Raw genomic sequence first — 12,677 nt, 5'->3', positions numbered from 1 at the left:
CTTACGCCGGTTCGGTTGGATTATCAATCTTCCCAAATCCGCTCTTGTTCCTTCCAGGCAACTGATCTTTCTGGGGATGCTGCTGGATACAGATGCAGTGGAGGTTCGGCTTCCGTCAGAGAAGCGCCAGCTCCTTCATCGGTCGTTTCGGAGCCTTCTGAACCACCGCCATCCTAACTTCCGGTTCAGCATGCGGGTCTTGGGACAGATGGTGTCCTGTTTCGAAGCAATCCCCTACGCGCAGTATCACTCCCGCACCTTTTAGACTGCCATTCTGTCCGCATGGGACAAGTCCCAGGAAAGTCTGGATCAGCACTTTCCCCTTCCCCCCCCCCCAGGTTCGCTCCTCTCTCCTCTGGTGGTTACGGACCCCTCTCCAAGGGAAGTCCTTCCTGCCGATAACTTGGTTGGTGATTACCACCGATGCCAGTCTGAGGGGTTGGGGGGGGGGGGGGGGGTGTTTCCTCCTCGGTCCGTACAAGGCACTTGGTCTCCATCGGAGTCCAAACTGCCGATCAACGTTCTGGAGCTGAGGGCTGCTTCAGGGTCACCCTGTTTGTGTCCAATCGGACAATGCCACGGCTGTGGCATACATAAATCATCAGGGGGGCACTCGCAGCGCGGCGGCGATGAGGGAGGTGTCTCTAATCCTTCGCTGGGCGGAAGTTCATGTTCCAGCCATTTCAGCCATTTACATCCCGGGGGTGGACAATTGGGCGGCGGATTTCCTCAGCCGGACGACGATCGACCCGGGCGAGTGGTCTCTGCACCCCGACGTCTTCGAGTCTCTTTGCCTCCGTTGGGGTCGTCCGGACGTGGATCTCATGGCCTCCAGATTCAACCACAAGCTTCCCACCTTCATGGCCAGAACCAAGGATCCGGACGCTTACGGCGCGGACGCGCTTGTCCTTCCCTGGACGGAGTTCTCTCTCCTCTACGTTTTTCCGCCCCTGCCTCTTCTTCCACGAGTCCTTCGGAAGATCGCGGCGGAGGGCACGCCTGCGATCCTAATAGCCCCGGATTGGCCTCGTCGTCCTTGGTACGCCGACCTTATGTTGCTCCTGGCAGACACCCCCTTGCCTCTGCCTCTAAGAGAAGACCTCCTCTCTCAAGGGCCGATCTTCCACCAGCATTTAGGGTCGCTACGTTTAGCGGCGTGGCTATTGAGACCGCGGTCCTAACGCAGCGGGGGTTTTCTGCTGACGTGGTCCGTACCATGATTCGTGCGCGTAAACCGGCATCGTCCAGGATTTATTACCGAACCTGGCGGGCCTATTTGAACTTCTGCGAGACCTTAGATGTTCATCCTCTTCGGTTTTCTCTCCCCACGATTTTATCCTTCTTGCAGTCTGGTCTGGACTTGGGTTTGGGTCTCAGTACCCTAAAGGGTCAGATCTCAGCGCTTTCGATCCTTTTTCAGCGACCTCTGGCTCCGCTCGGTCCAGTTAAGACTTTTCTGCAGGGGGTTGCTCACTATGCTCCCCCGTATCGCGCTCCCGTTCCATCTTGGGATCTTAATGTTGTGCTGACGGCTCTCCAATCTTCTCCTTTCGAGCCTTTGCGCAGGGTTTCCCTTCGCTTGTTGTCTTGCAAAGTTTTTTTCCTCGTAGCCATCACGTCTCTTCGGCGTGTGTCTGAATTGGCGGCACTTTCTTGCGTAGAACCCCTCTTGGTTTTTCACCAGGACAAGGTGGTTCTCCGCCCGGTTCCGGATTTCCTTCCGAAGGTGGTGTCCGCTTTTCACCTGAATGAAGATATTATCCTTCCTTCTCTGTGCCCGTCCCCGTCTCATCCTCGGGAACGGGATCTTCACCGTCTGGATGTTGTTAGGGCTCTGAGGATCTACTTGGATGTAACTAGACCCTTTCGGCGCTCGGATTCTCTATTTGTGGTTCCGGAGGGTCCGCGCAGGGGGCTGGCGGCATCTAAAGTGGTTATTGCCCGCTTCATCAAGATGGCTATTGCTGAGGCTTACAGTGCTAAGGGCAGGGAACCGCCCTTTGGTGTTACCGCTCATTCCACCAGAGCGGTCGGGGCTTCCTGGGCTCAGCGAAATCGAGCTTCGGCTGAACAATTGTGTAAGGCGGCCACCTGGTCTTCTTTGCACACTTTCACCAAGTTCTACAAGGTGAACACTTATGCATCGGCGGATGCTGCTTTGGGCCGCCTGGTCTTGCAGGCGGCGGTGCCTTAATGCCTATGGTGCTTTAATTCACTTTGGGTTGTGGTCCCTCCCTATTTGTGGACTGCTTTTGAACGTCCCAAGGTTTCCTGTGTCCCCCAAGGAATTGGGCGAGAAAACGAGATTTTTGTATAACTTACCAGTAAAATCTCTTTCTCGCTCTTCCTTGGGGGACACAGCACCCACCCATTGTTTTGGTTGCCCTGACGGGAGTTTTGACTTGTTGGTGTTAATTTGGTTGATCCTTGCCTTTGTTTTAACTACTTGGGCACATAACTGGTAGTCGCTCGCTCCAGGCTGAGGGTATAGCTGCTGGAGGAGGGGCTTAACAGTCTTTCACTTAGTGTCACGCCTCCTATGGAGATGAGCTATACCCAAGGTTTCCTGTGTCCCCCAAGGAAGAGCGAGAAAGAGATTTTACTGGTAAGTTATACAAAAATCTCGTTTTTTTTGGCCAAATAGAATGATTACTTTTATTTTGTTGCTTTAGGAGGAGGCATGCCATACACAGCAGTGACTCCACGTCTTCCTCCTCATCGGATGATGAACAGCACTTTGAGAGGCGTGTGAATCGGAGCCGTAACAAAGCCATCAGCAGGTACAAGGTTTCCTTATCTTTGCTATTGGCATAATTAGCAATAACATTTATGATAAGAATATATTCTACAAGAATAGAAAATTGTGTACCTCAGACTTTATAGCCATATACAGGTTTGTACCTATAGATGTCAAATTTATCTTGAAGGTGTCTTCCGATGAACCTCTTAAGAGATGATTTGAAGGGAATACAAAAAGATCGGATGAAAATTGGTGCCAGCCTTGCTGATGTTGATCCAATGCAAATTGATACGTCTGTAAGTTGACTACTATTAATGATTTCTTGTTAGATGTGCTGTGATTAAAAGGGTTATCCAATAGTAGAAATACCCCCTCCCCACCCATCATGCCTAGGTGCCTCCTATAGACTATACTTACCCGGTCCCTGACACCCGAATCCCTCCGGATCACTGCACGGCCGCGGCTGCATCCGGAGACAGGGGGAGCAGCCAATAGCAGGTCGCAACGGTGACTAGTCTCTCTAGCTTTGCGGGTGATGCTTGGGAGGGTGGTCACCTTTGCAGCCTGCTATTGGGGACTGGGTAAGTATCGTCTGCAGGAGGGGCCTGGGCATTGTGAGGGGTGTTTCCACTATTGGATAACCCTTTTTTAAAATAGTATTTCTCGTGCATGGCATTGGGGGACACAGCACCATGGGTATATGTCCAACTACCACTAGGAGGCGACACTAGACATAAAAAAGTGTTGGCTCCTCCCCGTTGGGCTATACCCTCTCTACAGACACTAGGCAGCTCAGTTTTGTTCTAGTGTCCATAGGAGGCAGACCTGACCTGCTTTTTTGTGCAGGTCATCCTGCTACTTTTTTATTTTATTTTTTCTTTAATCATTTTTTCTTTCTCTGCAGGTTTCGGCCTGCGGCAGGGGTGGCTCCATCGTGTTCCACTTTAGTTGCCCCCCTGCTGGCGCGTACTCAGGTACCTGGCAGCCACCCAGTCCCCAAATCTGCTTCCGCAGTGGAATTCCGGCAGTCCCACGGTTCCCGTGTTGAGTCCGCCGAGGGGGTGGTTACTGCTGCGCCTGAAGACGTCTGAGGGTGAGTATGTTAGATTAGGGATCCCACCCTCCTTCCCACGCCTGGACGCGTTCCCCCCTCATGTTCCCATCCCGGATAAATGATACAGCTTTTATTGCTGTGTGGGACAATGACTTGCCTCTGATAAGCTGCCTTGCCTCTGCTAGCTTGTGGGTTTTTTCTCTCAGCTGTATCCTGGCCCCTGAAGCCCCTGGCCTTCCGTTGTTTCTCTCCCTGGGGGTCTCTTCCTCAGCTCTCTCCCCCACCTGGCCCCCGTTCGTCGCGGCAATTCTGGGGCACTATCGCGGTCGCGGCCGTTCGCTCCCGGCCGCGCTCCATTACTTTAGTCCCCGGCTTTTCGGGCCTACTAGGCCGCAACTCCCCGCCTACTTTTTCTCTTCCCGGGCTTTCTCACGTCTCCTCCCCTCCGTGGGGGGAGCCTGGGAGGGGCCTCTTCTGCCTGCCAAGCCGGCCCCAGGTTCTCTGCTCTCTCTCTGAGAGGCGGTTCTTTCTCCGGCTGTCGGCTCCTTCTTTCTGCGGTCGCCGGCTCCTGCTATCTCCGGTCGCCATCTTCTGCGCTCGGTGCGCTGCACAACTCCTGGGGTCCGGTAGGCAGCCTCTGGCTGATTGCTCCACAGGCCCCTTCCCTCTCTCCCCTCTCTATTGCTGCATTCTCCTGCAGCCCTGCCACCTGAATGAGGTTTCCTGCCTACTATATAGCTGCTGCAGCACCTCTTGGGAAATGTTTCCGGGGTTAGATAGGTCAGCCCTGCTGCTCTATGGGGCCCTCCTCTCCCGGCCTCCGTATCGGATCGCCACGATTTTCGTGCGTCCGTTGTCTACGGAGGTTTCCACGTGGTAGGGCCCCCTCCCGCGCGAATGGGCTCCCTCCATGGCGATCCTTCAGTCCCTGGCGGATTCGCTAGAGCGCTACCTACAAATTGCGGTCTCCTTCCCCCCCCTGTGCCACGCGCACGCTAAGATACAGGGTCCCGCAAAGAGTAGCCCATGGACCACCCTTGGGTGGTCTCAACTAGCTTCCACCCCTCCCCGGCATCCTCGGGTCCCCCAGGACAGGCCGGAGGCTGGTGACGAAGCCTTCTCTGTCAGTTGCCTCTGGGGACACCTCTGCACCGATTCCCTCGGAACAGAGCATCAGGCGGTCTTCCACCATGCAGAATCCTCTGCGTGGTCAAGTCAAACGTGCATAGTGGTTCCTACCCTACCAGGTTTGGTGCCCCTCTAGTGGACTTTCAGATGGCGCCCTCCTGCCTGCACAGGTAATTACCGCATAGGTAAGGCAGCCGTCACCGTGCTTAGCAGCTGGGACACCTACGCGGTGTCTCTGGTATGTACGCCCTCGTAGGCTGTGCACGACAGACCTTCCTGGCCCCTATCCAGGGGCTATGTTCTAGGCAAGCTGATAGTTCAGGCAAACGCCACTTGTAGGGTTGGCTCCCCTTCTCGGCCTCTAAGGGTTCTTTTGTAGTGCCTGTACCAGAGAATACAGGCCGGCCTTTATGCCGTGGCGATTACATCTGTCTGTTTTCAGCTGCCTTGTTACTTTCATAGGTAGAGTTCCTGCTGACTGGTTAGGTGTCCCATGCGGCACTATTTCCCCCTACCGGGCGAGATACACAGGCCGCCTTCAATTGCTGTAGCAATTGCACCTGTCTGTTTCCAGCCACCTTGCTCCCTTCATGGGTAGAGTCCCTACACTATCTCCTGATGCTGTATCCAGTATCCCTGGCGGGCTCTTTTGTTCCGTGCGGCACTATTTCTCCCTTTCCGGCGAGATATAGAGGCTACTCTGAATTGCTGTGCAATTGCCTCTGTTTGGTTCTAGTGGGCACCAGGCTACCACCTTGTGCCCTTCATTTTTATTTAACCTCTCTATCTCCAGGAGCTGTAGCCGTTGCTTCTGTTTGGCCTTATGGTGCGAGATATTGAGGCCACTTTGTAGTGCCGTTGCCACTGCAACCTCATCTAGAGTGCACCAAACAGCCATCTTACTCCCTTCTTAGGTGAGTTTCTGCACCGTCTCTGATGCTGCAGCCGTTACACCTGTCGGGCTCTATGGTGTGCCATGCGGCCCTATTTCCCTCTATTTAGGTGAAATAGAGGGCATTCTTCAGTTGCCATTGCACTTACCTTGTTGTGGTGTGCACCTGTCATTCCTTGTGGTACCGTGTGGCCCTATTTTTCCCTTCCCTAGCGAAATATAAGTGCCATAGCTAACGTGGCAGCCGTTGCACTTCTCTGGTCCTAGGGTGCTCCATGTGGACCCATCGCTCTAATCTTAGACCTAGTACCTCGGCCATCTCCAGATGCTGTACCCATTGCACCGGTCTGGTCGTATCTCTACACTACACAGCCTCATTTCTACCTTACAGGTTGAGGACCTGTACCCTCCAAATGCGGTTGTATTCCTGGATGCTGTGGCTATGTTTCCACCCTCCTTAGTGTGCAACATGCAGCCACTTTACCTCGGTTTTCGGCGTGTATTTTTAGTGTCCCTGTCACCGTTCAACCCACGTGCTGGGCCCTATGGTGCAATCTGTGGCCCATACGGTTTCTGTATTACTGGGTGCTTCCTTCCCCGGGCACTAATCTGTGCTGCGGATGTTGGTTACTTCCCTTTTCGGCATCCTGGTTCAGCTCGAATATGGTAGCCATATCTGGCAGGGGTGGGCCAGCCCAACCTCCTCCTTGTCGGTCTATTTCTACTTCTGGTGTACCCAGTACATGACTGATCTGTTCTGATCTGGTGGGTGGTCCACATACAACCACGCTCCCTACACCATGGCCTGGTGGTTGTTGGTTTTTGTGCTAAGGTTGCTATTGCCATCCTTATCAAATACTACTTTCGGCTGCACTCCGCGTTCCACATATTATAAAGGAGTATCCGCGTTTCCTATTACAGGGCGGACCATTCCTCGTGGAGTACAGTGATCTCCACTGGATCTTCTCCTTGTTGGGATACGTAGCTTGCTGAGCTCCGGCCGCTGCGGTAGTTTTTCGGCCATCACTTGATGTCCTCCGCCACACGGAATCCTCCTGGGGTCAGCGACATTTCCTCGCTGGACGTCCTCCCTGATGAGTCGGGGACAGAACCACTGAGCGTCACACACCTGCCTGGTAGGTGAATTTTCTGCTGATTGCTCTGACATAGGACAGGGTTCCGTAGTTCCTTCTGGGTCCGGGTGTTCCCTTATTTCTATGCTTAGTTGTACTATCTAACAGAGGGCAGTCCTTTGGGACCTTGCTATTGTCCTCGCCCATCCGGTACTCTCTCACCCTGGGAGCCTTCTGTATGTCGGTCGCAGCTGGTTTCTACATTTCGTGTAGTCACTCCCGCTTCTTTTATAGCGACTTTACCATTCCTTATGCATATGGGCGTCTGTTTTAGTGGTACAACCCAAGCCGCTGTATTTGCCCTCCCCGGGACAATGTATGCTGATTGCTAGCCACTATTCTTTGAATGGCTAGTTGTCCATGGCCAATTCCTTCCCATAGGGTGGTTCTTTTCATTTTTTTTCTTGGATATTCTGGTTTTTGTTGTCCTCTGGTGGTTCAGTTCCTGGTTCCTTGTGAGCCCATTGCGGGTACTCCTTTCTGGAGTCCCTGTCACCGTTCATTTGATCACTCAGATTCTGTAGAATTATCGTTGTTTGGGAAGGGACCTGGGTTGATTGTTCCCCTTGCGGGTTCCAATAGCCTTTTGGACCTCATGGGATTCATGTCTGTCTTCCCATCCTCCCACTTCAAGTACCTGGTGTTGAGTGGTTTAGTGCTACGGTTTGCATTTCCACCTTATGGTATCCTTCGGGAGGGACCCCTCCTGTTTGTAGAGCCTTCCTCCTTAGACTTTTGGGAGTACTCTCCTTCTCCTCCCATGTCTCTCAGTCCAGTGTATCCCTGCTGAGATTTCCTTGCCCTGCATCTCCCTGATACTTCATTTGGCCGGAGTTTCTCCGGTCTTGCGCTTCTCAGCGATTATTTTATTTTCAGGGGCTCGTTCCTCGTCTCCTGGTTTTGGGATGCAGGTCTTCTCTTATTTTTTTCTTTTTACCTGGCCTTTACTTCCTAACCCCTCCCTTTCCAAGGGTTGGCGGTTTTCCTTAGCGCCTTTGGGAGTTTTCTCTTTCCAATAGGACGTTTATCTTCATCACCTGCTTCGCGGTGGGGGGAGTCCTGCTCCCTTCATATGTGAGCCTTGCTATGGCTTCCCTCTCCCCAGTGTGCCCCTGCTGAGATTTCCTGGGCTTGCATCTGGTTCCCTTCTTCCCTGATAATGAGTTTCGCCAGAGTTTCTCCGGTCTTGCGCTTCTCAGCGATATTTTGTTTTCAGAGGCTCGTTCCTCGTCTCCTGGTTGGGGATGCAGGTCTTGTCTTTTCTCTTTTCCTGGTTTTTACCTACAACCCCCTCCCCTTCCAGGGGTTGGCGGTTTCCCTTAGCGCCTTTAGGATCTTTTCCTTTCAATAGGGCGCTTAACTTTTTCACCTGCTTTGCGGTGAGAGGAGACCTGCTCCACTCACATGTGAGCCTTGCTATAGCTTCACTCTCTCGTTTGGCCTTCAGTGATTCCAATTTCCCTTGCTCCCCTGGCCCTTCAGGGGTTGACCTCAGGGTGTTTGTGCTTTCGACTGAGACAATTGGGATGTTGGGTAGATCCGATACGCGATGCTGTCCTACTTTCCCTCCAGCCTTCGGCTGAGCTGGGTGTTCCTTTGCCTTCTTCTTGCATTTGGGACCTTCTCCCAGGCATTTGTCCTGGGGTGCTGGCAGTCGTCACTGTGGCCTCCTTGGAGTTTCTCCCTTGTTATGAGGCTTCCTGCCTATTCCGTGCTTTTCTCCTGTTGGGTCACATGGTTCTCCCGCACCTGTATGCCCACAGGTGGCATGGTTGTTCTTCCCACCCTCGGGGACTGCTTTGGGACGTCCCATGGTGCTGTGTCCCCCAATGCCATGCACGAGAAAATTGGATTTTTTGTACTCACCGTAAAATCCTTTTCTCGTAGTAGGCATTGGGGGACACAGATCCCTCCCTATGTTGTTTTACTTCAGCTTCTCCGGGCTGGTCTCTTGATCTTTCCCGGTACGGGAGTTGTTGGTTCCTTGCCTTTCTTCTCTCTCCTACTGCTTTTGGTACAAACTGAGCTGCCTAGTGTCTGTGGAGAGGGTATAGCCCAACGGGGAGGAGCCAACACTTTTTTATGTCTAGTGTCGCCTCCTAGTGGTAGTTGGACATATACCCATGGTGCTGTGTCCCCCAATGCCTACTACGAGAAAAGGATTTTACGGTGAGTACAAAAAATCCAATTTTAATCTTGGTTCTGAATGTTCGGAATATCATTGGAGCAGTGATAGTATATGTAAATTTTAAGCAATATGCAAACAGTTCTCCACATCCATGGATTTAGTACAAATCATTGCATTACAAATTATTGCAGAGCTATTCTACAAAACCTTAATTGTAAGGGGTTATTCACACGTCCAGTCAATTGTTACATACTTGAGACAGATGGCGTCCGATTTATTACACTCGGGTGCTCCATGTGGTTGCAGTCCTGCATGGTCTTCCTGTTCCCAGACCCTTTGGCATTCGCTATGAATGCCCGTTGTCTTTTAAGCTACCTATATAGGCCCCTCTAAGGGTCCCAGCAAGTTTGCACATATGCCGTTTCTGCCAATGAATTGGCTCAACTGCTCTAAACAGAGAATACAGGGACAAGAACAAACTGCATGGAACCATCATTGAATACCAAATTTAAAGAGGACCTTTCACTAGAATAGAAAATCTAAACTAAGTATACAGACATGGAGAGCGGCGCCCAGGGATCTCCCTGCACTTACTGTTATACCTGGGCACCGCTCCGTTCTCCGGTTATAGCCTCCGGTATCTTCATATGTTCGGCTCCACCCAGTTGAGCCTGCCGGCGTCTCCTTCTCCCATGCTGTAGCGCTGGCCAATCGCAGCGCTCAGCTCATAGCCTGAGAGGTTTTTTTTTCTCTCTGACTATGAGCTGAGCGCTGCGATTGGCCAGCGCTACAGCCTGGGAGAATTAGAAGCCGGCAGGCTCGACTGGGTGGAGCCGAACATATGAAGTTACCGGAGGCTATAACCGGAGAACGGAGAGGCGCCCAGGTATAACAGTAAGTGCAGGGAGATCCCTGGGCGCCGCTCTCCATGTCTGTATACTTTAGCTTTTCTATTCTAGTTAAAGGTCCTCTTTAACTGAATTGAAGCTTGCATATAAGTGCATCTCTGAGCAGGTGTGTGTCCTGTAGGTAAAAAAATGTGTCCAGTTCCATGATATTGATGACCTATGCGCGTGATGGGCCATAATTATCAGATTGGTGGGTGTCTAACAGCCGCCGATCAGCTGTTTGGCTGGACTCGTGCAAGCATTGCGTCCTCTGGCTGTGTAATTACAGCCCCTTTAGGCCAACTTTCACTGTCGGTTGTTCAGGAAAAATTGCAGCATGTTTCTAGATTGACAATCTTTCATGCAGCCGTGGCCTTCTAGGAATGAATGGGGCTGTGTGAAAAAACTGATGGCATCCGGATGCAATGAGCTTTTAACTGATGGTTGCTAGGTCATATTGTTCGTCATTTATTTTTATTTTTTTCCACATGCATGAAAAATGCATGCAATCCGGACAGAATAAAACAAACACAAGGCAATCACAAAAAAACGGAACTTGCATACAAGTTCAATCAGTTTTTCCGTAGACAGATCTTGACACAATCTGTATCGTTCATGTGAAAGGACCTCAGAGTATAAAAATAAAAAATATTGCTGGTCTTATTTTGGACTGATTGACAAAATGTATTAATTTTTTTATATAAAGGTCCGGTTCAGCAGTGTCGGAGGCTTATCTAGACATATCGCCTCTCTGAAAGAGATGGTGGTTTTCCCTTTGCTCTATCCAGAAATCTTCGAGAAATTTAAAATTCAACCTCCAAGGTATGTTCATTTGTATTACTTAGTTTACAGTAACCATTTATAAGCACAGACTTTCTCGCTCCTATCATTGGGGGACACAGGACCGTGGGTATAGCAGCTTGATGCCACTAGGAGGCGACACTAGGCTAAAAAGTGATAACGCCTCCCCTGCCGGCTATACCCCCTCCAGCCTGGAGAGAACATATCAGTTTTTAGCTTAGTGTCTTAGGAGGCAGACCTCCCTGCTTTAGCAGGGTGGCTTCCTTTTCTTATTTTTACTTTCTTGTTTTATCCTTTTCCCTTTTAGGTAGGGGAAACAGAGGCGCCTTTCCCTCTGTCTACCCCAGGAGCAAGACCGGTGTCGGAACCCCTCGCCGATCGCCCTCCCCAAGAAGCAAAAGTGGACCAGGGCAGCCCAGCTCCCCTGCTTCCCGCCAGCCAAAGGGTCTCCTGGATCCGGCGAGACCCTCCGCCATTCCAGTCTCCTGCCACTTCGGGTGCCAGCGGCTGAAGAGGTGACCCTGCTGGTAATCTGAGGAGGGGTGAAGAGAAGAGGATGAAGATGGGGTGAGTAGTCCTGATTGGGTGAGTATCATTTGTTTGCCATCACCATGCTTCCTGTGGCATTACCCCCTTCCACAAGTGATCTGTTAATGGGGGAATTCACTAAGCATCTTTGCATACTATAATTCAACTACGCTACGACACTAGATGCCTTGGCTTCCTTCATAGGTGGGCCGTGGCAACAGTTGGTACCCGCTGGTGACTTGTACTCTTCATCTAGTGGTATATGGATACTGCCACTGGACATTGTGGTTACTTCCATATTCTTTTCTTCCGGCGCTGGTTGGGGGCGCAAATATGTCGACCTTTGTTCTCTCAGTGGGGTTACCCAGCAACACTTGTGTCCTAGAGACCCCAACCCCATGGCCCTCCACCGTTCAGGTTGGTCAGGGTATTGGTCCTAGAAATCGTGTAGTGCGCACGCCATTACACAGAATATTGTGATTACAATCCAGCAAGCCGAATATTGCACTGATTCTTTGGCCACCACTCTTCCTTATCTAGGTGAGGGTGTTATGCTGGCACTCTGCAGTGGCTACTACAGCGTTTTCTCCTCCGCAGGGGAAGTTTTCACGCTAGGGCTAGAGATTGTAGTCGCTGCAGTGGGGCAGCCCCCCTCAGGTACGGGTTCTTCCCTGGCACTGCTTCGGCAGTTGCTCCTGTTCAGCGCCCTTTTCAGGTGAAGTGTTTAAGGTTAGCGTTACTTATCTGGGACAGCAAGGTACCATGACTTCTACTGGATGTCCTCAGGCCTCCCCCCTCAGTTTTACGCTGGCGGAGCATGCTGTAGCTCCTACTGTACAAGGGGTATTTGCGTCACCTCTACATACTAGGATTCCTACTGCACAGCTCCTTCGTCAGGTGACTGATTCTTCTAACACTGGAATCGGTGGGCTCTACGGTGTGGCCACCTCCTCAGCTGGAGTATGGCGTTAGCATAACTCTTGTGGTTTCCCTTGTATGGCCTCGTCCTCAGGCGGAGTATTGCATTACCACTAGATTCTGTAGAGCGCCAGTCTCTGACAACTGTTGTCCTTCTGTCGTCAACTCTGGCTTTGCGATGGCGTAATTGCTATAGCTGATCAGCACCTACCTTCGGGTGCGCTCTACTGGGTAGCTTAGTCCCTGCGGCACTCGTCTACCACTAGATTGCCATTATAAGCGGGACTTGGGTGCTAATAGTTGATGCTGTGACGCCATCGGTGCTACCCCTCTTCTGATATGAGTAATGTCTACGTCACCTCAAGCCGATGGTGGTCATTCCTTTCACTGCTCATTCCGGGGGTGGACTACGGGTCTCCCCACGCCAAGCAGAGCAGGTGTCTGTCATGCCTTGCCACCTCTTGTAGG

The 12,677-nt window shown here is 51.7% G+C and overlaps 1 protein-coding gene across 1 annotated transcript in view; it reads left to right on the top strand.

Annotated features, from left to right (window-relative positions):
* ATAD2 (ATPase family AAA domain containing 2) overlaps positions 1 to 12,677 on the top strand; it is a 105,847-nt gene that overhangs the window by 33,010 nt on the left and 60,160 nt on the right. Inside the window, exons 9-11 of the mRNA XM_040432550.1 lie at positions 2,673 to 2,780; positions 2,928 to 3,036; positions 10,669 to 10,784. Coding sequence (XP_040288484.1) covers positions 2,673 to 2,780; positions 2,928 to 3,036; positions 10,669 to 10,784 — 333 coding nt within the window. The remainder of the gene's footprint in view (positions 1 to 2,672; positions 2,781 to 2,927; positions 3,037 to 10,668; positions 10,785 to 12,677) is intronic.

The sequence above is a fragment of the Bufo bufo genome, chromosome 5 (assembly GCF_905171765.1).
Source record: "Bufo bufo chromosome 5, aBufBuf1.1, whole genome shotgun sequence".
NCBI classification, from domain to species: Eukaryota; Metazoa; Chordata; class Amphibia; order Anura; family Bufonidae; genus Bufo; species Bufo bufo.
Note: the sequence above shows the minus strand (reverse complement) of the source record. Positions and strands in the feature narration are given on the sequence as shown.